At 53.0% G+C, this 27997-nt stretch overlaps 2 protein-coding genes across 2 annotated transcripts; one reads left to right on the plus strand and one right to left on the minus strand.

Moving 5' to 3' along the window:
• Positions 1-240: 240 nt before the first annotated feature.
• Positions 241-4173, plus strand: LOC136364721 (protein FAM163A-like). Its single transcript, XM_066324734.1, has 3 exons — positions 241-341; positions 817-931; positions 1772-4173. Exons 2-3 carry the CDS (start codon positions 839-841, stop codon positions 2174-2176), a joined length of 498 nt encoding a protein of 165 aa, XP_066180831.1. The 5' UTR covers positions 241-341; positions 817-838; the 3' UTR covers positions 2177-4173.
• An 800-nt stretch (positions 4174-4973) lies between these two features.
• LOC136365206 (ADAMTS-like protein 2) lies at positions 4974-26979 on the minus strand. The gene is given in 19 exon segments (XM_066325548.1): positions 4974-5424; positions 5537-5681; positions 6677-6853; positions 8499-8669; positions 9056-9211; positions 10335-10548; positions 10890-11019; positions 11202-11308; positions 12070-12481; positions 13127-13547; positions 13811-13986; positions 14309-14389; positions 15661-15784; positions 16676-16821; positions 17488-17590; positions 18093-18168; positions 20284-20421; positions 26802-26953; positions 26956-26979. Coding segments are annotated over 19 exon segments (3072 nt in total). The 3' UTR covers positions 4974-5305.
• Between the last annotated feature and the right edge of the window lie 1018 nt (positions 26980-27997).

Genomic DNA, 27997 nt, shown 5'->3' on the forward strand with positions numbered 1-27997 from the left:
TCTTTCCCGGCGGCACCTAAAACATCAGCGTGACGATGCATCCGCCTTCCTGGTAATAAATTTTAAAGTGGAAAAGGCCAAGTGCTGACTAAGCCAGGCCTGCACCCTGTTCCTGTAGAGCATTGCTCCCAGCTTGGGAGCAATTTCCAAGCGAATTTTCCTCCTTTCCCTGCTTCAAATTAAAGAAAATAGCACGGGGGTGAAGCAGGGCTTCCCACAGATCTCAAATCAAGGCAAATTCTTGGAAAATGGGGAAAGGCAGGCAGGTGCAAGGGGTGCTGTCAGGCCATGTCTAACCTCTCCCTCCACTTGTTCCAGGTCCAACGCCTCCGTCACTGAACGTGAGTATCCCCAGGTGCTGTGGTGTGGGATGGGGGCAGGGGCTGCTCAGCCTTGTAAGAGCCTGATGAGCAGCCAGGGTGCAATTTGTGGGATCAGAGTGTTGTGGAGTTCAGAGACTCCTTGTTGGCTTTGCCTGGTCAAAACCCAGGTTTGTTTCTGCATTTTGAAGCAGAAACTGGATTTTCTGGCAGGAGGGTGGAAATCATCCCCTTTTGGCTCAGTAAGGGCGAGGTTTTGCCAGTGGGCTGTGGTGTGTTTGACAAAGACCCCAAGCCAGAACAGCAATAACAGTGAGGGGATGCGATGCAGCATTTCAGGTGTCCTCTCACTAAGAGGAGGAAGAGGAGAATGTTGGATGATACCTTTCCAGCAGGGGAGACGGGAATGAGGATATTTTGGGATGGCTTGTGGGCATCACATCCGTGATGTGATGACAAGACCAGGGAAGGCGAGTTTTGTGTCCCTGCCTTCCAGAGTTTGATGGAGAATCGGTCGGATGACAGCGGGAACTGTTGTTATCACCGGGGGAATCCTAGCGACGGTGATCCTACTGTGCATCATTGCTGTGCTCTGCTACTGTAGGCTACAGGTGAGTGTCCTCCACCTTGCCACTCCCACCTTGCACTGGAACGGGCTCCCCAGGGCAGTGGTCACAGCTCCCAGAGCTTAAGAAGTGCTTGGACAATGCTCTCAGGCACATGGTGTGATTTTTGGGCTGTCCTGTGCAGGGCCAGGAGTTGGACTTGATCCTTCCAACTCATGATATTTTATGATTCTGTGCTCCTCAGGCCAAGGTGCTGCTGCAGGAAGGGTCTGGATGGGCTTTTTTTGGTTTTGTTTTTGTTTTTTTTTTTTTGTCTGTGATGGCAGGGAGGTGAAAGCTCCCATTCCCCCGGGTGCTGCAGTTATGTCCTTCCCTCCCCTAGGTGTGGGGGGTACTGCCCTGAGGCTTTTGAGGCTCTGCAGCACTTGCTAATTGAGATGCAGGCTTGGCTGGGTTTGCAACCACCCAGGTGGAGATTTTTATATAATTTTTTTTCCCCTTGTAAATTAACCGAGGAGGCTTTCAACAACGGCTAGCTACAACCTCCTGCTCTTTAAAAGTTAATGTGAAGTCTGGGCCATGCAGCAGTGCCCGTGTGATGGAAAGCACAGCACTTACTTGGAGCAGTTTCCAGCTGGCAGGATGAAATACCGGCAGGGTGAAATTCCCATTGCAAACCTCACAGGGGGATGAGGGTGAATTCCCCAGCAGGTGCCTCCTGCAGCTCCAGGTTTGGTCTTCTCAGGACCCAGGAATGATGGGGCTGATCGGCAAGAGGCCCCGGAGGGTTTCTGTGGCAGGGGGATGAAGGGGAGTGAGGATATGGCAGGGCCGCCCCGCCGGCTGCTCCGCTTCCCCTCACACAACCCCTTCCCTTCCCTGCAGTACTACTGCTGTAAGAAAAATGACTCCGCTGAGGAAGAGGAGGAGGAGGAGGAGGAGGAGGAAGAGGAAGAGCCCGACCTGCCCGCGCACTCGCACCTCGTCATGTGCAACGCGTGCAGCTCCCGCATGGTGGATGGGCAGGGCAGCCCCGCGCCGCCCGGCGAGCTCAACCAGCACGGGGCTCACCCCTACTGCCCGACCTGCTCCCCCTACGGCTCCCCCTTTTACATCCGGACTGCCGACATGGTGCGCAACGGCGGCGACAGGGTCACCTACACGCCCGCCTGCTACAAGGAGATGGGGCCGGCCCTCAACATGGCCGCCCTGCAGAGCTACACGTTGAGCCGCCACGGCCTCCTCCGCGACAGCGTCCCCAACCCGCGGGCCATCAGCACGGAGGTGTAGTCGCCACTGCCGCGAGCACAGGGAGTCCCCAGCTGGTGCTCCATCCAGGGAAGGGGCTTTGCACTTGTCTTTGAGGAGAGGAGCCCAGAGCCCAGCCCGAGGCCAGCGTGGCCCTGCTGAGCCGCCCGGCACGGCCCAGCCTCGCGGGCCAGAAGGCGAGTGAGACCTCAAAGGGCAGCGCTGAACCGGCCACCTCCGAATCCATCATAAGTGTCATTATTCTCTACTCTCTCTCTCCCAAAGGGACTTGTCTAACGAGGGCTATGTACAGTACAACCTAATGTCATTCTCCCCGGCTCCCTGAGCCCAGCGAGGCCTTCGGTGTCCCCTCACAGCCCCTCGAGGTGATGCCCGCTGCCTCTGGCACAGGGAGCAATGGGCTGCTCAACCGCCAGCCGCCATCCCCGGTGAATCCCAGCGCCCGGCAGGGCATGGCAGCGCTCCTTCCGCAGCCATGGGCAAGGGAAGAAGGGAAGATCCAGGTCGTCCTGCTCCCCTCGTACTGTGTCAGCTGCTGCTAGCAGTTAGCTTTTCTGTTCAAGTGTAACATAGGGCACCATCTCCCACCTGCTTCGGTCTTGGCACGTGCTGAAGAAGCTCAGGACATGAATTTAGGTCACTGCCGGGGGAGGCAAAGTTCCTCGCAAAAGTGCTCACCCACACCAACAGGCACAGGCCAGTCCTTCTGCGGCCAAAGCTCACGCCTCTTCTACTCTTCACAAGCGTTCTTAGGAGCAATTTTAACTTGGACCCATGAATATGGCAAGATTTTACTAATGGGAAGAATTGAATTCCTAAATAACTGAAGTTTTGGTCACCTTCAGCTTTCAAAGCCCCACCCTGACAGCTCTGACAGGCCAGAGGAAAGTTGGCTTTAGGACAGATTTTGCTTTTGACAGCAACAGCAGAGCCCACTGGCTCATGTCTCCTTTGCAGGGCCCTCCCACTGGACAGTGATGTTCAGGTGGTTGGGGTCTCCCCCTGCTTTTGCTTCTGGAAGAAGAGGGTGCAAGACCCAAATGTTTAGAACATGTTGTGAACGTGGCTTCACCGGCACTGCAGCAGGCAGTGACAGCCTGTGACTCTGCCTTTCCGCAAAAATGAATGTGGGAAAGTTTCTTCTTCCTCCATAAATCAAATTAGGTGAAAAATTACTAAATCTCCGTCATTCCCAGGCACTTCCATAGCAACCAGTGCAGGACTGCTCTGCTGAGCACTTCCCATTCACAGCAGGGAGGAGGGACTGGGACAGCAGTGATCCCTGTGGGTGCTGTTGGAGGCAATGGCAGGAAACCCTTGCCATGCCTTTGCAATATGGGGTAGGACTGCTCAGAAAAGTGAGTGGTGGGGTTTTATTTTCACCACTGCAATTTAGAAATCATCCCGCTGCTCACAGAAGGATTTGGGCTTGACCTCCCCGTTCACACACAGAAAAAGTAGGTCTCAGCACAGAGACACACGGAGCACCAGCCTCAAATGCCCACGTTACCAGGCAAAAGGCTGACGTACACATTGGACCTGCCCATGCCTTGGCACCTCTAATCTGAAGAAAAGAGCCAGGCAAAACATGGTGATGGTCCTTGTAACCAAACACCTTCCCCCAGCCTGCATTTTACACACACTTCTGAGCAAATGTTATGCACCATCTTCCCCCACCTCCAGCCCGAAAAGACATTGCATTTCCATTATCGGGAGACTCAGTCTGGCTGCATCACTTTTAGAGTCTCTTACCATTCTCCAAATAGTGATAGGAGGTTTTAATGTCCTCTCATATTAAGGGCAGGCAGGAAGGAGGATGAAAGTTAGCAGCAGCAAAGCTCTCTGGATCCCACTGGTCAATAGTCTGTAGCTCCTACTGCCTCCCATCCAGCCAGTGCTCCTGCCTGAAAACATGGTTTGTAACTGTAAGAAAATCTTGGCTAACTTGATAAATCCCGTTCTTTCCCACTAGAGCATCTGCTCAGCTAGGTCTCATCTAGCCACAAGAAGTTAATGTGTCCCAGACATCTCTGCCAGACAGCCCCGTGCTGCCATCCTCTTGGCAGGCACAGAGCCAGCACATGGACACGGTGGCTCCTGGCATCCAACTCTACCTCTTGGCACACAGAAAGGCTTCCCACCACCGTGGCAGCGCCATGACCTCCAGAGGGTGGGAATAACACATATTTCTGGGGTCACCCTTGTGGTTAAAGGAAAGCCACTCCATTGTCATCTTCGTCACAAGCAGATTAAGTGTGACCTGTCATGGGCTAACGAGGTGCCGAGGCTGGAGAGGCAGTTCCAGAGCAGCCAGATGGCCAAGATGAGGGTTGGCCTTGCAGCCAACACACGCCCTGGGTCTGGCATGGCTACAGGGAAATGGGTGAGTCTGGAAGGGCTGGAAACACAGGGGATGCAGCTGAGAATTGGAAGGTTTGGGAGCTGGTGGAAGAACAGGATGGGGTAGGGGCAGGGATCCCAGATTTTTTTTCCACTTCAGATTCCTCCTGTTACTATTCTCTGTCTTTGTTGCTCAGCTATGGGTCCAAATTCAATGTCAGAAATAAACGAGGACTTTGAAATACAAACCAGGAGTGGTTTCTGTTCTTTTGGCAGGCAACACCAAAAGGGCTTTACCCAGTGCTGCCTGGGAGCTCTACTGGTGCTAGGATTTTTCCTCCCCACCCTTCCTGCTCCTGCTTTTGCTCCCCTTGGCTCCTCCCTTGGCTCTGGCCTAGGCACATGCATCTCAAATCCACAGCTGTATAGTTTATCTCTTTATTGTGACACATTTTTCGGTGTGTTTTGGCAGTTGTAGTAGGAAGCCTGCAGGGCAGAGCAGAGGGATGCTGCTGTCCCTGCCCTGGCACAGGCTGCCTTCGGTGCCCTCGGAGATGGTGACAGCAGGGACAGGCTCTCCCAACTCACTCCTCAGTAGCTTTCTAGGCACTGATGGTTTGTCTTGTGTGAAACCCTCCCAGTGGGGAGGGAACAGTGATGACTAAGTTGTAGGAATCCTTCCTTGCTGAGCAGGCTGCTCTACAGGGACTGGCTCCACAGCCAAGCCAAGTGGGGTGGCTTCAAGTGGAAAGTCTGGCTTGAGGGGCCTGCTGCCCCTGAACTTGGAAGGGAGGTATGTCCTGGCAGTGCTCAGGGTGACTTGAGGCGACAGGACCAGCAGCAGGCCTTCCTGTAGTACCAGTGTGAGCACAGCTTCACCTTCAGCACCAGCATGCAGTTGGCCGTCGCTTTGTCTTCACAGGCATCTTCTGGGGAGCAGAAGCACACACAGAAGGGGTTATAAAGGAGATGTGCTCCCCCAGCAGGGATGTCATGGACAAAGCCAAGGGCTGCTCTGCCTCCCTGCCCTCCCAGATGTACCTGGTGCCTCTGTGGGGCACAGCTGGAGTTGGCACGTCTGCCTGGCCTCTGGTTTGGCAGAGGGGTCACAGCCCTGGGCCAGGGCTTCCCCCTGGTAGCACTTCACCTCCCGCAGTCGCACACCAGCACCACACGTCTTGCTGCACTGTCAGGGTCAAGAAACAGGAGAGAGAGCATGAGAGGCATTTTCTGGTTTTCTATAGCTCCCAAGTTCTTTCCCCTACTGAGGTCTCCCGATCCCTGCTTTGGATCCTTGTTCTTGAGGAGGTTTGAGTCAAATGCCACACTGATCTCAAACTTACTCTCCCCTTTTTTTGCTGGAGGAAAGCATCCCTGAGTTGGGGCTGGGGCAAAGCAAGGGAGAGTTTGCTTTTCATCTCTTTGTTGCAGCTCAGAACTACTTTTGTTTGGAGAGTTGGTGCTGTGACAGAAAATGGAGAAAATGGGTGCTGTAAGCCAGACACAGCTCCACAGTCTTCCCATACCCTAAATGTTCACCAGTTACTATTAAGGGAAAGAGGGAAAGACAAAACATGGATTCCTGGCAGCAGAGGAGACACAGCTGTATCCTGCATGTGTGGAGTGTGGTGCATGCTCTTCTTGAGACAATAACCCCCATGCTCCAAGATTTTCTCCAGCCTCCATGTGCTGCCAATTAGTCTGACTTTTGTATGCAGAGTGGTAAGGAGAAACATCTTTGATCAAAATTGACCTTTCGCTGTATAGTTCAATTTGGCACAAAAAGTCATGTTTACAGCACCAAAGATCTTCACGTTGACGAGATGCCGTGAAGGTGAGGAACCCACCAATCCTATGCATCTATTAGAGACCAAAGATCTCATGTGGATGATCCTGTCAGTGTACCTTGAATGGCTCTGTCAGTCTCTTCTGGAATTGGCCAAGCATCCACTGGCACACTAACTAGACAGGTGGAAAATGGCTTTTTTTGGGTTGTATTGGACAGACATATGGTATCTAAACCAGGCAGCAGTCTCTCATCCTGTTGCCTGTTCTGCAGAAGGGCAGAACTTAGGGTCCCACCCAGACTTGGCAGATCCCTGGCAGAGCAGGCTGCCAGAGAGCCTCAGCACAGGTCCTGCTCCACCGACCCTGCCCTTTCCCCTCCACCCCCAGCCCTACCTGGGACCAGGAGGTGGTGAACCACGTTGAACATGGCCTCCTGAAGCAGGCAGCTTGCTCCTCAGGTTTGGGAGAGGTCTCGCAGCGTTTCTCAGGGTACTCCCTGTAGAGCCCGTTCTCCAGCCCCACGCACAGCACCAGCCGGCTCTTCACCCCTCGCCCACAGCTGGCATCACACTGTGGGGGAACAGAGCAGCCTGCTAACAAACAATGCTCCAGCTTCAGGCAAGAAGGCATTCTGCTCAGGAGGAAGGCTTAAAGTGTGCTAACACCAGTCTGACAGAGGGAAGTGCTGCTCAGGCCACAGGAGCAGGGGGTGTGATTTCCCAGGGAGCAGGGGCAGATGCTGGTAATTAGTGTTCAGCTGAGTTCACCTTGGCTGGCCTCGAGAACAGCTACCGCAGGGTGCCTGGAGCAGCCAAGCTAAGACTGCAAGAGGCTGTTTCTGTCTTCTTTTACTTGTATCTATGGTCTGGAAAACCACATAGCATATGCATGTAGCAACCTACATCTTGGAGTACTGCCAAGCTTTGTGTGGGCCCAAGGGGACCGAAGTGGTGCAGTGCAGGTGATGTGCACAGACAAGTACTGCTGAACCCAGAGCTATGCAGGCTTAGCTGAGAGGGCTCTCTCCCTCGGGACACCCCCAGGAAAAGCAGCAGGAGGCAGGGTCTGCTCCCTGATGTCCATGCAGGCAGTTGCCATTTTGAGATTTCACTGCTTTGAATCCTTTTTCACCACAGCAAGGCCAGCACAACTGGCTTGCATCCACCCTTAGTCATCCTGAGAACTCAGAGCTCATCAGCAGAGAGAACACAGCAAAAAAGCTGGCACAGGCAAAGGTGGGGAGCTCAGCTGGTCTTTCAGAGCTTTGATAAGTTTCATAGCTGGGTCACTGCTAAAAATGGCACTTCAGGACTGTGTGTGACCCACACAGAGGACCAGAGCAGGGGAGGGTTACAGAACTGCCAGGTTTAACCAGTCTGTCTGTCTTACTGGTGCTAGAGGAGGCTCAGCTGAATGCAGTCAGCAGCTATAAAGGGAGCAAAGTGATAAGAGAGGATTAGCCATGATTGGAGGGAAGAGGGCTTGGCTGCTTCCCTTATATCCTAGAAACCTTCTTCCTTAGTGCTGTAGGAATCCCTGTTTTGCTCAAGACTTCAAAGAAAAAGCTTGAGCCTCACAATTGATTCAATGTGTTTCTTTGGATACTCTGGGATTTGGATCAGCATGTATGGTGAAGCCTGAAGTCTTTAGGCCTTGAGCAACAGAAAGAGAGTGAAAAGATGTGCAGAGGCTGAGTGTTGGGGGGGACAGAACACCTGGACCATGTTCACTGGACTGTCATCTCTGAAGCAAGTACAAAATTATGGTCCGGATGTGACTTTCAGCACAGGGATCTGGGTTGTGGTTCAGATTTACCTCCACCTGTTACTCATCAGAGACTAAGCCGGTTTTGTTCAGACTTTTTCTTTACTGGTGGGAAACTCGTGTCCTCTGTGGGGGTGAGTGAGCAAGGCTCTGCTGAGGAGCCAGGTGGAAGAGCAGTTTCCTGAAGGTATTGCTGCCCTCCCGTGGAGCTCCCTGGGAAGGCAGCAAACGCCACAAACTTCGGGAGTTTTATGGGGTACGGCAGGGAGAAGCTGGGATATTCACTACTCCTTCCCTCTTTCTCAAAGCAGCTGGGACAAGGATACAGATCCATGTCTGGAGGTCACATTATACAATTGTGCTCTGCCAAGGGAACCAAACTCCCACCACATCCTGTGGGATATGGGGTGGAAAGGAGGTCTGAGGACACAGGGGCTGGGCTTGGCTTTACCTGCTCCCACTCCTGCTCCACCCAGTGTGCAGGGCAGTTCTTGTCCCCACACGGGTGCACAGCCAGGGGCTTGGTGGCCGGGTCACACTGTGAGCTGGAGATCACCTTGCCCTCCAGGTTGCGACACGCGACGAAGCGGCTCATGCGCCCCTCTCCACACGGACCTGAGCACTTGGAGAGCAAAAGGCATTTAGACACATCAGAAAGCAGGGAGTTGGAGAGGTCAAGATTGGTGGTGCCAGTAGAGCTGAGTCCAGAGGCCAACCCTGACACTGGGACTGTTGCACTGGATCCCGAGAGGCTTTAGAGGTTCGTTTGGCCAGGGGGTTCCATTCTCCAGGTGCCCTGAGCTTCCCAGATTATTGAACAGAGCCCAGCTCACAGTTAACCAAAATTTACACCAAGGAGGGGCAAAAACCAGAGGTTATTTTACTTCCTGTAGCTTGGCAGACAAAGCCCAGAGATGTGCAGCACGTCAGCCCAGCCGCTCCCACCCTCCAGCCCGGCGGTGGGTGCAAGGGGCACGGGGGATGCCCAGGGATGCCCGGGGGACTCACGGGGCCCCAGTCGGAGGCGGTCCAGCGGCGGTCGCAGGGCGGGCCCGTGCACACCTTCTCGCTGCTGGGCTTGCGGGACTCGTCGCACAGCGGAGCTTCCACGGAGCAGCGCACCTCCCGCTTCATGGTCCCCGGCGTGCCACACCGCGCCGAGCACTGCAAGGGCCACAAGGAGTCAGCCCCGGGGCTCAGCAGCACAGAACAAGGCTGGGGAATCAGCTGTTTCCTCCCGCTGCTCTAGGAGAGAGGGAAGGGCCCCAGCAGGACGAGAAAAAGGTGTCCGCCTCTGGTTTTGGTGCCCATTTACTTTGGGACCTAGAGCTCCAACACATCAATGTGTTGATGCCTAAAGCTGCTGTTCAAAGTCACTGGACCACAACCCGAGCAGGCTATGGGAAGTCAGTCAAAGGGACTGCAATGGGCTTTTAGTTTTTCTGTACCTCCATGGTGTTGGAACCCTGGAGGCTGAAACTTTCAGGCTTTCTATGCTGAGGGGCACTGACCCTCAGGCAGGCATGGCATTTGAGTTCAGGCCATGGAACAGGCTTCTGAAATTGAGTGATAGCACTGGGGTTGGTGGTGTGTAGTTTGAATAGTATTGTGTGACCTCACCGGGTGAAAAATTCGAGTTTAAGAATTTAGCATATAGTAATATATATGGGGCAAGATGGAGACTTTAGGCTGGAGGTCATTTCACCTTCTTCTTCCTTCTTCTTCATGGGTTTAGGTGGTTTTCTGTAACTGGTTAATAAAGTCCACATTGCGGACTTCAAGTGGTTAGTTATTGGGTTTAAAGTGAAGATGATTTGGGTGGCATTTCACAATTGGATGGATTGTCCTTGAAAAGACCTTGTAGAGATAGAGAGGTACTCCATTTTGCACCTTGTTAACTAGAGAACTCACGGCTTGTGAGACTAATATAGATAAGAGTTAGTAAACACTGAGTCTGAACGTGAACTGTGACTCCCGTGTATTAATCCCGACTCCATGGTACTGTTTGCCAACTGGCCCTGAGTTTGGATCCTCTAGAAGAGGAAGCTTCTTGCTGGCAAGGCTTTTACTTAGTCACTGTCTTGCTTTAGAAGTGACCTTAGAAAAAATGTTTTGCTATGGGCTTTGTCTGCTGAGCAGCGCCAGAACAGGGCAGTTGCAGATAGAGGCACTCCTCGTTTCCCCAGGGTACAGTGGCCAAGGGTTTCCTCAGTGCCAACCATCTACCTGCCACCTTCCTCCAGACCCCACCCAGCCCTGGCTGCTCAGCTCTGGGAGCAAAGCCTACCTCGGACCACTCGGAGAGCTCCCACTGGGGCCCACAGGCCTTGTTCTTGCAGGCTTTCCTCTCCATGGGCCTGGCCAGCCCCGCTGCCTCGCAGAGGTCATCGTAGACAGAGCTGTCGAAGCCCGGCGCCAGCATCTTCCAGCAGCGCACGGTGCGGTACTGGAAGCCCTCGCCGCAGGTCCGGGAGCACTCGCTCCACCGGCTGGTCTCCCACCTCCACGAGCAGGGAAAGCACAAAGGAACACCCAGGTAAGGGGGACCAGAGGCACGGGGAATCAGGGATGTGCCTGCACACCCGGGGTTCCCCCACCCAGCAGCTGCTGCTGGGGCTCTGCTCATCACATCTGAGTAAATGTGGTGCTGGCCTTGAAACCAGCTTTGCCCTTAGCAGGCAATTTAGGTCCCAAATTCTTCCCCTCTTTTTGCTTACAAGGGGATGCGAGGTCGTCTTAGTTTAAGCACACCTTTCAGCCTAAAAATGGCTGTGTGCCTTAAGCAGAAAATGATCCTTAGAGAGATATCTCCCCGTGGACAGCTGACGTCACTTCCACTCACCTAGGCTGGCAGTCTCTCCCTGTGCAAAATTCATGAGTGGGTTCTGGTCGGGTCAGGGCATCACAGTAGGATTCATCCACTTCTGCTCCATCATAGCGCACACACATCGCGTAGGAGGTGCTGATACCTGCTGGGCCAGCAACACCCTCAGCCACGCTCCATCAGATCCAAGAGCCTCCTCCCACCAGCATTAGATAACTGGAGTTCTCACTGCATCTGAAACTCTCCCTGTTGTATAAAAAATTACCAGGATTCTCTCTCTCAACAGCCCAAAAGGACCTCGCGTGGTCAGTCACCTGAAGCCAAACCTACCTGAAGTGCAGGTGGAGCTGCAGGGGGCATAAGCTGAGACTTTCCACCGATACATGTCAGCCAAGCTGATGTCATCGTGGCCCACGAGGCTCACATCGAACTCATTGCTGTGGAAAAAACAAGGTGGTGTGAGCTAAAAATGAAAAAAGTTGGTGCAGACATGAAATATAGCGAAATTCCTCCTTGGTGTCTTTGAAGATGGAAAGAAGCCAATATTTCTGCTTTTCATTTCCTCCACCTTGGGCAGTGCAGATCACTGATGAACAGAGAGTGCAAAGCCTTGATCCACCTCCCAAATTCAACTAGCAAGGAGGAAGCATCATTCATAGTGAGTCTTGTGTATATCGTGGTTTGCCAGCCATGTGGGTGCCCTCAGCCTCAGCTTGCACCTCACCTTGAGGCATGATTTGGGCTGGAAAGGGTACCTCAAGCAAGGTCCCCCTCATATCATATAATGTAGTGGGAGAGTTCAAATGTAGCATCCCCAAAATATTTAAAAGCTGCTCCTCGGTCTCCTGCCAAATGTTTACAGAAGCTTCAGAAGCCTATGTGCCCAGAGGAATGGGACAGGAGGGGTGTGACATGATGGCATATGTGTATATGTGACATGCTGTGGATTCCTGGCCTTCTTTACAACCACACGAGGTCCTTCAGCACCCGTTTAAATGGACCCTGAAATATGTTCCACAAGCTCCATGTCAGGCCAGTTGTAACAATCACTCTTTGGAGGAAGCACCGACAGCAGCTTCCATGGATAGCCCCCGGTGAATGGGGACATCAAGGACAGCAGCGAGACTCCCAGAGGACTGGCTCGGCCTTCCCTCCCCAGCCACCACGCCCTGTTTTATCCCAGGAAATCAGGGGCCACCTTTCCGTGCCAGGGGCTCGCAGAGGCTCTGCCTGGCTGATGTCGGCGGTGGGGCTGGCCCTGAGCAGAGGGCTCTCCACAGCTGCCCTCATGCTGTAGTTGGCTGCTTCGCCCTGACCACCAGCAGACGCCTCCACTTTCAAGTCCCCCAGTGAGTTCTTGCGAGCTGGAGCTTTGTGGAGACCCTGAGGCCAGCGGGGCCGAAGCCCGGCCGTGGAGTTCCTGGGGGCCAGCCTGGCTGCCAGGGGCTGCAGCTCCCTGCAGAAGGCAGCGTTGTGGGGGTCTCGGTGACACAGGCGCCTGAGGAGTCGGAGCCTGGAGGACGTCACACGGCTCTTCTCTGGCAGCTCGGGTCTCCTCACGCTGTAGGGCACAGCCGTGCTGCTGACGGAGATTTGGTTGAACCTGAGAGCTGGAATTAAAATGCATGCTTTAACTATGTGGGATGGCTTGTACTTCAGCGTGTGGCGTTTAACTAGGCAAAAATGACATTCAGTGTGCAGCCTAAAAATCAAAGATTTCTACGAGGGAGCAACCCCTCACTCTGTCTGGTCACTGCTCTGGAGCCCCATTTAAACTCTAGTCTGGGCCTTCAGTCCTGGGCTGCACAATGTTGCACATGTCTTCTGTTCCTGAATTGTTGTATGGCTCTCCCAAATCGACCTCAGATTTGACCTGTCCCCTGATGATCACTGGACTTTGCTAGGCCCTGTTGCTGTCACTGCCCTCCCTGCCAAGCTCAGGCACCGAGTGAATGCCCTGCCTAACCCAGATTACAGAATCACAGAACCACAGAAGGAATTAGGTTGGAAAAGACCTTTCAGATCATCAAGTCCAACCTATGACCCAACACCTCCTCACTGTGGCCACACTCTGGCAGCCCCCCCTTCCTCCACAGAGACACTGGCCCTTGCTGCTCCCTGCCAGTCTCCACCCCCCTATTTACCATCTTTCCCTCCTGCCCACCCTGATGCTAAATCCAGCTTAGATTTCAAGAAGACCACTGTGGAATATCTGCTTTCAGTCGGTAAAAAGGGGGAAGACCAAAGCAACCAACCCAACTCTGTTTCTCCACCAGCTCTTGCTGCTTCCTCCTCCTCTTCCTCTCCTGCTGTATTTGCATGGTAGACCTGTCTGATCTGAAAGTCATACTTCTCTTCGCTTTGTTCCCAGCCCCAGTCCCGGGTCTGACTGGTAGAGTTGGTCTGCAAGAAGTGTGGGGGACCAAAGTCTAAATCTTCTTGCCCTTCCCTTAGAGGAAGCTGTTCACTGGTGTCATCTGGTGACAGGGAGAGCCACGTGGCATTGAAATCCTGGGCAGCTCTGGAGTTGGCTGGAATGGGGTGGCTGTGGCTGGTCTCTGGTAGGTGGTGATAGAGAGGCCTGGCAAGGGCAGGGGCTGCAGTTCGGAGAGGCGGTGTCCGTGGGACAGTGTAGTCGTAAGTTACGTGAGGCATTTTCCCATTAAAGTTATAGTACTGGAGGAAATGGGGAAAGAAAACAACACTGCTTTTATTTCAAGGGTATGACTTCCCCAAAAGCCTTTTCTAGCCACATCTGTTGGGCGATGGTTGTTAAGAGAAGACAGCATCCTCATAAATCCAAAAGGAAAGCCCTCCCAATTTGTCTGGCTTCCTCAACCCACTCCCCCACACAAGTTTGGCTTGGGAACCAGGTTATATTGCTACTGTCTGAGGGAGGCAGGCAAGACAGGAAAGCCTAAAAGTGGCTGCTCACATACCATGGCATTCAGAGACTGGTTAGTGGGCCCATGAGCTATGATATACTCCAGCCCATCTGAGTTCAGGCTCGAGGGCCGCCGGTACTTGAAGACGGTGCCAGCTACCCTGAAGTTCTGAGGGTGGTCAATGGCGGAGTTGCCATTGAAGAAGAAATGCCCAGATTCATCTGCAAGAGCTTCAAAGAGAGAGAAAACAGAGAAATGGGACATTCTGCAGAACTCTTGCACTGAGGAGAGGAAAGAGCCCATGAATGAGAAAAGCCCAGCAGAAACAAAACCCTAGGCCCTGCCCATGGTGAACCTGGGTTCCAAACGTCTCTCCTGGCACTGGAGATGTGATAGCCTTGGTTTTTGGAGACATGAAGCACCCATGCAGCTACCCTGGAGGAGATGCTCTCAGTAGGTCTCTCACAGCATAGGTGGGAGTGCACAGAGCCTGCTCCCACCTCCCAGGCAGCTATTCTGGGATCTCCATGCCCATCCAACTCCTCTGCTCACCCAGGATGTTTTCTGTTTTCCTGCGCTCAATGATGAGGATGTCCGTGGCACCAGCAGGGATGTTGGTGATGAACACATAACCTGAGGAACAGAACAGAGCATGAAGAGACCCTTAGGGCAGAATAAAAAGGTCTGGGTGGGAGAAGCAGCTCATGAGAGAAGTGTGTTTGTAGGGAGGTGGCTCTGCCCTTCAGGAGCAGGGTGCCAAGGACCTAAATGCACATTGCACCAGTCTGTGAGCTCTCATCCCAGCTCTCTGAAATCCCATTAACAGATCACCATTACGGATGTCAGTCTGAGCACTGCTGGGTTTGGAGTCGGGAAGGAACTGCACAATGAAACAGTCTGGCTTTGGGCGTGTGGATGAATGTGCTTTCACACTCTTTCTGGCAAGAGCACAGAAAAAAAGCTTAGTAGTGATCAGAGCTGGTGCTGAACAGAGGGTGGAAAAAGACCATAGGTCCCCTCAGCTCCCGACTCCATGGAATTTGTCTCAGGAGTGACATAAAAATTGACCTTTAAAGGGAGAGGAAATAAGAGGCTCTTAAAGTTGTGTGGTTTGGCAGTTTGTCTTTCCCGCTGGAAACGGGAGTCTTGTCTGTTCTGTAAGATATTGTCAGTGCTGGAGTGGGAGGCCAAAACTGTACCCATACTGCTGCAGGGGGTACCACCATTACCCCTGCCCAGGAAAGGGGCTCGAGTGCTTTTCTAGGCTGGTGTTTGTAGGGAGTGAGGCAAACTAGTGAAACAACAACATGGTGAAATGTTCCAAAACATTCTCAAACCACAGTTCATTAATTACTAATGAGCAGACCACAGTCCATTCTTCCTGTGGCTGGAGGACTGGGCCATCAGGCTACAGGGATGAATGTCAAGTTCATTTCAGAGGGAAAATAAAATGAAATGAACAGTCCTCAGCTGTGCCAGCCACAGGACTGGGGAAAGCAGGAGATTAAGTGCAGGCTGAAACAAATGCTGTGACCCTCATCATAGCTTAAGTTTCAAATGAACACGTAGCACAAATAAAAGAAGATTCATTGATCTCTTCACATTATCTGAGGTGGGCAAGATGCCAAAATCAATATGAACAAATAAGTCCCCAGCTACTTCCTATTCTAAGCAGGTGAAGGGAAACCTTACCAGCCTAATACAGAGCACATCAAACCAATCTCCTCTGATGATTAAGTGAGAAGGACAAAACACAGGCATTTAAGCAAGGGTGGTGGCACTCCTCAACTCTTTCCACCAAGCAGCTGGGAAAGCTCCTACCCACAGTTCAAGCCAGTCCCCCTCCGTGCCAGCTGGTGGTAGGAAGTAGCAGGTGAAGTCTCCAGACTGGTAGCAGGGAGTACCTATCTGTGAGATTGCCTTTCGGAAGGTGCCCGAGACACGGTGGCAAGTGCTGCCGTCCCCTCCACACACCCTGCATCTGTCCATCGTCCGGGGCGAGTGCAGGCTCCCATCACACCCCACTGGCTGCAAAGGACAAAACAAGAGAAGGGTTTCCTGGGGTGACTTTTTGATGCTTGTATCCCCAGTTGTCTGTTCTGTTTGTGCTGTGTATTAAGTTCTACACCTTTGGGACTGGTTCTGGGAGCGATGCGGGGGAAGAAGAAACGCAGAGTTTGTTTGCAGAAACTGCTCTGATTCCTCTGCATTCCACTCCTGGGCTGTGCTGTCTGCAGCACGGACAGACAGCGGGACAGAGCTCTCCTGTGCTTGTAGTTAGTTTTTAGCTAGCTGAGGCAGAGAAGTTTCCTGGAGTTTTTTTTTCTTTTTCTTGGGACTCTTTAAACCTGCTCTGGACTGAAAACTCAGAGGAGCACTGGGAGTCCACACCTGTGGCCCACCAGGGCCCAGGATGGCATTTTCCTGATAAGACTGATAAGAGACTGGGCAAGTTGAGCTACAGCCCAAGGCAAAGACTTTCTCAATTTTGCCATTTCATTTCAGAACGAGAAGTTTGATTCTTTCATAGCATTCATTCTTTATGCTTGTGGGCACTTTGTTTGTTAAATAAATAGTTTTTTCACTTTTATCCAAGGAAGTTCTTTCCCAGACCAGCTGGGGAAGAGGCTATTTGCATTTGCTTTCTAGAGGGACCCTATTCACAGGTTTTCTCCCAAATTTGCCCTAAACCAGGACAGAAGGTTTCCTGGGGCCAGCTTACCTCTACAGGGGCAGGGTCTTTCCCAGAAAACGCTACTGCACTCTTTTGGGGAGGTTCTGGGGGCTTGTAATGAATTAATCCAATGTGAGGCCTCTCTTTCAACTCCCTGCTGGGACCCCTTGGCTTTGCAATGACCAGGAGGTCCAGCCACACAATTAAAATCCCAATTTCTCTGCTGCTTCCTCCTAAAGCCTTACCTCACACTTCCCATTGATGCAGACCCCTTGGTAGGTCCTGTCCTTGCAGGAGGTACCATCCTGTGCTCGGGCCATCAGCTGCCTCTCTCCACTGCGGGTGGTGCACTGGAGGTCACACGGCTTGTTGGAGATACTGGTGTAGTCATCTGCAGGGACAGAGGCACAGGCTCACCAGGCAGGTCAAGGTGCCCAGAGATGGGCAGCGAGGAAAGGGACCTTCCCCTTGTCCCTGCTGATGGTTTGATATCACCTTGGATGTTCCTGCTACTCACAATAACACCCCAAGGCCATGGATTTTACAGCAGCGGAGGGGTCATGGTGTGAGGCTTCACTGGGGACCGTGCCAAGCAGAAATCCTTCTTGCTGGCAAACCCTCTTCCTTGCCATGCCTTTGTAGGGCCATTGCTGTGCCCATCATGGGAATGTGCATCAGCATCTCCCAGGCCACACATAAATGTAGAAGAGCAGAAAAAGGGCTCTAAGAGAGGCACTGACTGTGTGGGGTGGTGGTCATGCTCTGTTCACGTGAGCAGCTGGAGGTGCAGGTGTTCCATGTCCCCTTGGAAAAACTAATGGAAAAACAGGGGAGTCCAGAACCAGGGTAGTATCTTAGGTGAACTCAGTCCGGGCCTCAAGAGACAACTGGACACCCTCATGAAGTCACTGTCTAGTAAATGGATGAGCATCCTGTTCAGAACAACCCAGGGCAGCCAGGACATCCATCCTTGTCCCCTGGGACTTTTTCTGTGCTCAAGAAGATCCTGTGGGTGTTTTCTGACCCTCACCCCTTGTGTGAAGTTGTGCAAACCCACCTGGATAGAGGGGCATCCAGTGGTAATAGCGCTTCCCAAAGGCTTTGGCATTGAAACTGGAGCACTGCTGCTGTTTGAAGCTTGCTGTGTTGGCTGGGCAGGGCTATGGAGGGAATAAATTCAGTCAAAAAGCTCCCAATCTCACAGCCATTCTTGTGACAGCTGCTTGTCCCTGCTGCATCCTTGCAGGATGGAAATGTCCTGTCCACCCTGGAAGGAATTGGTGATGGACTTGGATGTCCCTTAAGAGAGGCAGAAAGGCCAAGCCTCCATTGCCAAGGGCCTCACAAACAGCTGTGTTTAACAGCCCTGCAAAAATTCCCTCCAGCAATGGGAAAAACATCCTGGAAAAACTTCATCCCTCCCCTCACCCCACAACAAATATGCTTTTACATCCTTTTGTCCCATCTCCCAGTCCCAAAGAATAGAGCCCATCTCCCATGTCCTCAAAGGCGCACCATCCAGCACCCCAGGAGAGGATCATATCCCTTGTCTCCATCCTCTGAGATCCCACCCCAAGTGCTGGTGATTTTGCAGCTCCAAGTAGGACCCCTGAGTCCCACACCCCACTGTGAGGAGCAGTCAGAACTGGAAGTGTTTCTCACCTGCTGCTGGCACAGCTGGTAGTGCTTGGCTTGACCAACACACATGGTGCTGTTTGTTCCCTGGGGCATCTGGAGCCTGAAAAGCAGAAGTTTCCAGACATGAGCTGGAGGTCTGTGAAGTACTGAGGATGACACAGGGGTCAGGCCTGACTTAAGTGGGAAAAACTATGCAGGTGTTTTATCAGAGCAGTTTTCTGGATCTAAATTGGCCAACATCTCCTCTGAAACATATCTTTAGTGCTTTTAGGTGGGCTGTGATTTTAGACTGTTCTTGTTTTGGGGTAGGTTGAACAGACAGGGAGCAATTGCAGTACTGGCACCCCTGTGTCCCTTCACCTCTGAGCTCCAAAAGGGCTTATGTGATCCAAAGACAACAGGAGCTGATGGTCCATCACCCCTATGGATGTGCCCAGGATTTGCAGCGACTGGGGGAGTTGATTTCACTGTGAATTGGCACAGAGGTGGTGACTATCAGGGGGACTGGCCACCCCAGCAGATTATCAGGGAAGGCTTGGTACAGGTGATGAACGAAAACCATAGGAATTTCTCAACACTTGAATCTTGTTCTGGCCAGCATGAGGTATCCAGGAGACACTGACTGATGCAAAGACAGAAAAAATCCTTGAAAGCTGTGAAGATATATGGAGAATGGCTGAGACCATGGGTTAAGGCAATGCAGTAATGATCTGCAAAATAATTTAGGCAATGTGTAAAGATGTGCAGCAGACACTGTGTTACCAGCACTGGAAACTGAGGACACAAGGAACACCTTAAGCATATTCAGGCTGGCCTGGCTGGAGGTACTGCAGCTGTCCCTCCAGAGCAACGCTTTACATGACACAGGCAGAGCCTAAATTTGCAGTAACACTTCAAAAGTGCCATGCCTTTCAGAAGCAAAGGTTTCCTGCAGACTCGGGCAGAAATTGTTTCCTGGCCATACCTGCCTCGAACTTAAGCCATTCACCTTAAAGCTGCAGAAACCTTTGGGCTGGGCTTTCTTTTTTTTTTAATTCAAATTTGATCCCCGGACTAAAACACCACAGCAAACCCTTCCCTTCCCAGCTGTGGAGTCAAGGACAGAGCTGGCATCAAATGGAGAGAAAAATCTCCCTTCTGGAAGCAGGCAAAGGGCAGAAGGGCTGATCTGGCTGTAGAGGTGCAAGACAACCCCAGGCTTCCTCCCCATGCTGTTCCCACTGCTTTCCCAGGGTGCCGGAGAGGGGAGGAGCAGCAGCACAGACACCCAGGGAGGCCACAGCCAGAGGGAAGGTCCTACAGCACATCTGGACCTTCACCATGCTCTCAAGCAGCTCAGAACACAGAAGCTTTCTGCAGCAGGAAGGAGGGCAGGTCGGGGGCCCTGCTCGGAGCTTGCTCTGCTCAGGAGTGCATTCACGCAGAAGGGAAAGCTCGCTGTGCTGCAGGACGCCCGCTCTCATTAACATCCCAGGAGCCTGCAGGAGCAGGTTACAGAGCTGCTGCAGGAGGAGGAGGGGGCGTTGGTGGCAAGGTAGCTCAGACAGGACAGCAGAAGTTCAGGCAGCCGCAGTTCTCCTGCTCTCCCCGCTCCCACAAACCCAATCCTGATCCCAGGACTGCAGCAGCTGTAGGGGACAAATGCAGATGCTGTCAGGTGACAGCCAGATAAATGACAGAGGGGAAAAAAAACTTGCCAGCTCTGCAGGGAATAAAGAGGGGAAATTGCTGAGATGTGGCTGAGCTGGCTGCTGCCAGGAGTAAATCAAGTGCCCATAAGGTGTCTGGCAATATGTGCCCACATCCTGAGCACAGGAACTGGCCACAAATCAGGGCTGGGTTGGTCAGAGCAGCCATGGCAACAGGGGTTTGTGAAGGAAAGGAGAAGAGGAGCAGAGCCAGCCTTCTCCAGCCCATAACCCCATCATCCTCAGGACTCCAAGTGAGGACCAGCCCCTTGCTCCCCATCAGATAACTGAAGCTGAGTGGGTGGCATGTTCAGGGAACCTGTCACCTCCCTACTGCGGCATGCTTCTCCTGTCCCCCTCTTCCACCCCTGCCCACAGACCACAGCTGCCTTCCTTTCCCAGAGGCTACAGAGGAGGCAACCCTGATCCTGCAAACCCAGGAGATTCAGCTCCAAAACACAGGGGGTGTTCACTGAGGGTCTGGAGCATCCCCTTTCCCTGGCCAGGGGCTCAGGCTCACAACTCACCTCTGTCTCAGGCAGTGCCTCTCCCGGGACATCACCCCCCCGCCGCAGGACCGGGAGCAGGTGGACCAGGAGCTCCACTCTCCCCACCACTTGGTGACTTCTTCATCCCAGGCACCAGCTCCATCTGCTGCCTCACTACTGTCCTGACAGAAACAGAGCATTGTTAGCTGGAGAACCTGGCTCCTCACCACCAAAGGCAGCTGTCCTGGCACCTGGAGGTCCCCTAAACAGGCAGCAGTGGGACAAATGTGCCAGGATCTGAGTCCTGTGGGGCCACACCAGGATCTCAAAGCTTCTCTCCAAGACTGAGTTCTGCATGGGAAGCAGGATGCCTTGGGATCTCACGGGACAGAGAAGGGCTGTAGGGCTGGACATGTGTGGCAGTAACAGCAGCTGCAGCCTGGCCCCATAGCATCACCCCCAGCCCGGGTTAGGCAGAGCAGCAGAGCACAGCTCACACTTGGCTCAGGAGAGAAGAGGAAGAGCTGCACTTCTTGGCTGTGCAGGGAAGCTGGGAGTACACAGGTGTCAATTCTCAGAGCTGCATTTCCATGGATAACCTTCCCTTTGTGACTAAAGCAGCTCAGATCCAGGCTCCTCATCCCCCAACCCTCACAAAAATCATTTTCAAGAGAGCTTCAGAACCAGAGCCTCTCCCCATGAACCCCACTATGTTCAGAGGAGGAACACTCCCTCTCCCAGCACACCTTGTTGGATTTCAAGTTTGGCAAACCTGAGCTCCTCTGACCCCAGTGGGGTCCTTGCAGTAGGCTGCTGTTTGCTGTATCTCCACAATTCCCAGCAGGTAAACAATTCCGTGGTTCAGTTGGGGTTTTTTTCCTGGCAGTATTTTCCTGTTTAGTGTCTGATGGTCTAAAAGCTCCCAGGGACTTTGGCAAACTTGTCTGTGCAAGAACTAATCTGCTGTTTACTGAAACACAGCTGTGAGCAGTGTCGAATGCAGCCCTGAGTTTAATACAGGACAGTGACTGGAAGGGATTTATCCAGCTAAAATGCCAAGTGTTTAAATATTAATGGATGAAAATTAATACTCTGTGTGTGTGTGTGTGGTGTGCTTTCTTAGAGCAAGAGCTCAGGGAAGTTGTATCAGGGCTACTGTTAGCAAAACACCCTGGTTTTGGTGGCTGATGGTCCTGTTGGAAAAGCAGAACTGATAGATGTGAGAGAAAATCCCAGCAGGGTTTGCTCATCACTGACTGTGCTCTGCTCACTACTTGGGCTGACTGTCTCTTGGCTTTATGCTCTTTCACGGTGTAATAAAGCCAAAGTGCTCTTCATTTTGTCGTGTAATTCCTGCCTGAGAACTTGTGTTTCCTCAGTGCCTGCCAATAGAACAGCCTCTGGGCAGAGGAGATGCAGCTGGTTTATGCAAATGTTTGAAAGTTGTAACTTAAATGGTTGAAATGCGCATAGTGCCTCTTTTTGATGGCCAGAGCACGTTGGAAGGAACCTGCTCTGCTGCAAAAAAAGCACCGTGCTACCTGGTGCTTTGCTCTCCAGCGATTGCAAGAGTTGATTTCAAAAACAAGACAACAAAACTCCTTGTTGTGTTAAAAACCCTTCAGTGCTCTCTTTGGGTGGAGCTGACTTGCCTGACGGGGACCAAATGCTGTGGCCAGCAGCTGAGCTCCTCAGTAGGAAAATGAAAGTAGAAGAAAAAGACATGTTCTCAAAAATACCTTCTTCTGTTCTTCTAAGTGATCATCTCAACCAATTTCCCATGAGAATTTTTGTCTCACCGTGTATTATCAGGCTGTAAATGGAAATTCTGACTATACAGCTTCCACGTGTACAAAGGAAACAAACCAAAAGTCTCTCATTGTAAGGTATCTTCAGCTAAAATCTTTCCTGACTGCTCCTATGCTTCTTTGTGATACACATTTCAAGGATGGGGTGGAAGAGCTCTTCACGGCTGTCAGGAAGGAGAATTCCAGAGATTTATCTGGTATCTGAGTGGAGAGCTCAGCACAAAACTGATTCTCTCATAGCTGAGGGGAAAAAACCAAAGCTGGTGTCTTACCCCTTCCATGAGGCACATGGACTGCCTGGACAGAAAGCACGTGGGCCAAAAGCCGCAATATTTGCACAGCTTTTCCCCAAATGGCACTAAACCCCATTTTTATTGTGTAGCTGTAACCTACCAGGTAGCCCTGCCCTGAGGACCTTGTGATCCAAACAGGTGAGAAGGGGCAGAAGGGAAACAGGTGAAGGGAAATCATCTGCTCTGTCGATCTGCCCCCAGGCAGGAAGCAGGGTTTGTGTATTTGGAACGGTGAGAAGTTGCAGGCTCCTTTTCAGGGTTCCTGCTCTTGGGGTGTTCTGCCTGGGCACAAGGAGATCAGAGCTGAGGTTTGGGGCAGATCAGCATCCCTGATCTGTGAGCTGCTTTCTCACAGATAGGATAGGACACATTGCACCTCACTGACAGGATGAGGATTTATTGAAAGATGCTGGTCAGGGAGGCTTTTTCTTTTAGTAGAATGTGTTCCCCCATGTCCATAATCCCTGTTCCTGCTTCCTCTCTGCACTGGAGGAATCAATCACTTTTTAAGTAGATTGATTTGGCTCTCAGGTTTTCCACAAGCAAGCTCCCTTGCCAGACCTTCCCTAGGAGCATTTATTTTCTTGTGTAAGCAAGGGCAATGCTGAGCTGTCCCCTTGGCCATGTCCCTTTATGGCACGACTGCATCCGAGTCCTAGGCCCGGACTAAGGGTGGGAACTTCAGGTACTTGGAGCTGGGGCAGCTGGTTCCAATCTGGGCTGAATTTATTGTATTGTCAGAAATAAGTCTGCATTGACCACGACACACAAATGGTTCTTGGTTTTAATTGAAGATATATGTGTTTTCCAAAAGTCCAGATAATAAATTAAGGACTGTGGGACAGACTCCAGATTAGATTAACTCCCAGCTTCAGTTTCCCAAGCCTCCCGACAAATCCCAAGAGTGGATTTTGGACAAATGAATCCCCCTTTCCACCTACTCCTTACAGAGGGAGAAATGAAAGGGGCTGGATTTTGAACTCTTTTGCATTGTCCTGTCTATGGGAGATGCTGTAGCTGCTCTAATTTGCGCTGCTGCAGAATCATGGAAAAAGAGCAGGCTAGAAACACCAGAGCACAGGAGATGCACATAGGTCCAGCCTTCATAAGCCTGGCTCTGCCTGGGCTTGGCCAAGGGCTCTGCCTAAAGGAGATATGATTCCTTAGGCGATGAGAATTTCCATCCCTAGAGAAGGCAGACCATATTCCAGTTCAGCCAGGTGCTCTCCACAAGAATTTCCCCCGAGGTGCTTGTGGTTTGGCACCTGGTGGTTCCAGAGCTGCAGCTTTTCCTCTCTGAGGCTAACCAAGGAATTCCTGTGCCTCCACACCTGTGCTGGAGGCCGTGTGAGGGCTGCCCTCCCATCCCCTCACCGGGGGAGCAGAGCTGGCAACCCCAGCCTGCAGGCAACTTTTCCAGGATAAAATGCCTGTCTCCAGACTTGCCAGCAGCAAAGGAACATCACTCCACGAGCCAGTGCTACTGAAAGCTCTTTCTGCCCAAGCAAAGACCCAGCAGCTGCTTCCCCTCTCCCCCTGCCAAACAAAGGCTGCCACAAGCAAAAAATGCTTCAGCTCTGCACAGAAGGGTGGGCCCGGCCTGACATCCTATCGGATTTCCAGGCGGCCTTTCTGAAGAGTTGAAAGGGATGAAATAAATTCTCGGCTGCCTCTCTGTCATGCTCGGGATCAGCTCAGAGCTGCACTGGCTTTCCCAGAAACCTGGGAATAACTGCAATTACCGTGTCGGTGGCCCAGTCCCCTGTGTTGCTTATTGTTGTGCCTAATCTTGAGATTCATTAGAGCCTGGCTCCTGGAGAAAAAAAAAAAAAAAAAAAAAAAAGCTGTCTGGGAAGAGAGACCACAAACATGCCTCCTTAATAGAGGATCTGGGGGGAAAGGCTCTCTCTGCAGCCTTGAGGGCTGGCCCACACTGAAGGGCACAGTAGCTGTCATAAAATCTTCTGCTCAACCCTGTCTGAGAGCGTAACACAACTCGAAACAGCAGCTGAAAATGAAATAAATTCTTCCCAGAGCTTTTCCGAGGCTGTTAACTGCATGTCCTCTACCAAAAATTTCCACCATCCCTTCACTTAAGGGCTTTTCTCTAGAGCAAACCACACCACTTACTGAAATACTAAGTAGCTTCAGATGTCTGAATGCCTGGAATGAATGGCAGATTATTATCTGGGAATGAATGACCGTGTTCAACGCCCCTGGTTTGGGTTCCCCTTTCTCATTCTCTGCCTAAAGCTGTGGTGATACACTCTACCAGAGCCCTGAGCAAAAACAATAGCAGTGGCAATTACGCCCTGATGTTTTACAAAATAAGCAGGGATTGTATAAAGCTATTTCTCACCCATTGTTTTACACTATTTATGTAGACTAGATAGTCTCTGTGAGAGATTCATATTTGAAGTAGACACAAACGCGTATTTTCCCTAGAAAAGCTGAAACAAGATATCTGAGGAGGTTTTCATAGGGGCAGGTATCCTGAGGAAAAACAAGCAATGCAGAATAATTTTCAAGGGATCAGGAAGAACACTAATCTGTGGGAGAATGGAAGCTTGTTAAGGATGTGGAATTGCAGCAGATAAGTAACAAAAATCTGGACATATAATGAGGCACAGATGAAAAGCAAATTAGAAAACCAGTGAACAGAAGCCAGTGGAGAATTACCAAGTTCTGTTCACAATCCTGCCATGACAGAAAGTTCACAGGCAAGTGCTGCACATCATTCCAAAACACTTGGTCCAAGTCAGTTGGGTGATTCCCTGCAAGTGGGATAACACACTTATCCTGGGACAAGCTGGAAGAAAGGATTGAAAACTCTGAAGGGGGAGAAGGGAATGACAGGCAGTGAACATGAGACATGTCTATCACCAGAGGCATTGAATGTAGTTTAGTTTGGAAGTTGCTTGCCCAAACTCTGGATTGAGGTTTTCTGACACTCTTTGTACAATGTTTTATATGGAAAACAGGAGGACAGGAGGAACTACAGGTGAATTCCCCGATGAGCATTTTGTGCCCTGCCTTTGCACCAGAGATGGACAACAACCAGTACCAGCAACCAGGACAACTCACACCACGTCATCTGCGATCAGATGGCTCCGTGGGGATCTCCTGGAGCATGGGAATCTTCGGGGCACAGAACTGGTGTGTGTTTGTCCTGGGGAGCCCTCCTCCCACCTGGGGATGCCCTTGTCTGAGGCGTTGTGCAAACACAGCTGCTGGGGGCAGGGAGGAGGGAGCAGCCAAGGCTTGTGCACACGTGTTGGTGGAGTCGTCCATCCAGGTCGGTCCTGAATTAAGGACTTCACATCTGTTTAGCTTGACCTGGCTTGCTCTGCCTGAAGCTTCTGACTTAGCCCTGCAGCTCAGGGGTAAACAGAACAGGCAGCAGATGTGTGGGAAGGGAAAAACAAAGCTTCAGAATTAAGACAAACCCCAGAACAGGAGACTGCTGCTCCTCAAACCTGACTTATTCCCAGTAAATCTGCAGTGTCTGGTCTTCTCTGTGTCTAAAATGGCTCATGTGGGATTTGCTTTATCCCAGCCATGAGTCTGGGGGTGGGAAACACAACCCAAACCCCTCTTCCTTTAGCAGAGCAGAATTCCTTAGGCAGCAAAGAAATCCGGCCGGGCTCCCCTCGAGGAAACTGGAGCGCCGAGGCACAATGCAGCCTGTGACCCGTGGAGGCAGGGGCACCGCCGGCGCCCCGCGAGCTCGGGATTTCTGCCGGGAAGACGGGAATTCTGCCGGCCCTGCCACGGGAACGGGGCCGATTCCCCCCGGCCGGGCCTCGGGAGGGAGACGGGACGGGCACAGGGGTCTCGGGGCTGCGGTGAAACAAGTGCCACGGCAGGAGGGCCAGGCTGAGGGGGCTTTGTGGAGGAGAGAAGAGATGAGGGGAGCGCGGGGCTCTGGACACGCACCCCGTGGTCCGTGGGGAAAGCAGCTGCCTAAAGCCACGCTCGGGGTGGCGGGAGGGACGGGGAAAGGGGAAATCTGTTTGTTTCCAGCCATAAACTTGAGCCAACCTTCTGCTAGGGGCGAACGAGGAGGGATGAGCGTGGTGGGCAGCTTCGGGCGAACCCCCAGCCAGGGCAAGGCGCCGCGCCCCCGCGGTCCCTGTGGTGATGCTGGGACCCTCTTGGCGCATCCTCACATCCCCCTCATCCTTTTGTTAGTGCCAGGCAAGGCAAGCGGGCCAAGCCTGGTCCTCGGGGTCAGCCTGGGCGAGAGGCGACGGAACCCCCTTCCCAAGCAGCGCACGAGTGAGGGAGGGAAGCGCGGGGATCCCGGAGCGACGGGAACCTGAAACCTGCGGGGAAGGCAGGGCGAGGGGCCGCGGGTCGGAGCCCTCTCGGTGCCTGCCCCGCCGCGGCTCCCCGAGGGGAGGGAAGAAGGGAAGGGAAGGCAGGAGGAAGGGAGGGCGCGGGGGCCGCCGCTTACCTTATCGCCGAGGGGGGCGGCGGCGCGGAGGAGGAGGAGGAGGAGGAGGAGGAGGAGGCGGCGGGGAGCGGCGGCCATGCCGCGCTGCTGCTGCCGCTGCCGCGGAGGAGGAGGCGGCTCGGCGGCCCACCAGCGGCGGCAGCGGGCGCGGCGGGGCCCGCGGAGCGCGGGCCGGCATGGCTGGGGGAGTTAATGACTTTACAACCTGCCGGGCGGCGGGCGGCGACCCGCGGCGCTGCCGCTCGGCGGGGGAGGAGGGATGGAGGGCTGGGGATGGGATGCCGTGGGATGCGATGGGATGGGGATGCGATGGGGATGGGATTGGGGGCCGGGCGCTCCTCGGGCCCCGCCGCGCCCCGCCTGCCCCTCGCACCGCCCTGCTGCCGCCGCGCCCGGGGCTCGGAGCTCTCTCGCCGCTCTGTGCGACTCTTTCCGAGCCCCCCGCATTGGTCCCGGCACCGAGAGGTCCCTGCGGAGCCACCCGCGCTGCCCCTCGCTCTCAAGCGGAGCCCTCCGTTCGTTTCCTGCCGCACAAAACTCTTTTGCTACGCGATTCCTCCTTCCTGCCCTCTGTGGGCAAGCTGTGCTCCCCAGGGCATCCCTCTGCCCGGGCTGGAGCAGCGTGTGCTCCGTGCTGGGACAGAGCACAGCATCCCCCAGGACACGGGGAGCTGCTCTTGCAGGGGTGGTGGTGGAATCATAGAATCCTGGAATGGTTTGGGTTGGAGGAGACATTAAAGACCGTCTTGTCCCACCTCCTGCCACGGGCAGGGGCAGCTTTCCCTATCCCAGGTTGCTCCAAGCCCCATCCAACCTGGCCTGGAACACTGCCAGGGATGGGACAGCCACAGCTCCTCTGGGCAGCCCTCACAGGGAAGAATTTCTTCCCAAGATCACATCCAACCCTCCCCTCAGGCAGTTTCACGCCATCCCTCCTTGTCCTGTCACTCCATCCCTTAACAAAAACTCCCTCTCCTGCTCTCTTGGAGCCCCTTTAGGCACTGGAAGAGGCTCCCAGATCTCTCGCCTTCTCCTTTCTGGGTTGCCCCTCGCTGTGCTGGCACTCAGAAAGCAGCTTTTGGCAAGATGCTGCCAATACCGTGCTGGCAGCCCTGGGCCCTGCCGGGAGCTGCCTGCCGTGGCCACAGGCTGTGCAGAAATGCCATCAGGTGTCCCCGGCCCGGGGCGGGCAGCTG

This window comes from Sylvia atricapilla, chromosome 9, assembly GCF_009819655.1.
Source record: "Sylvia atricapilla isolate bSylAtr1 chromosome 9, bSylAtr1.pri, whole genome shotgun sequence".
Taxonomy (NCBI): domain Eukaryota; kingdom Metazoa; phylum Chordata; class Aves; order Passeriformes; family Sylviidae; genus Sylvia; species Sylvia atricapilla.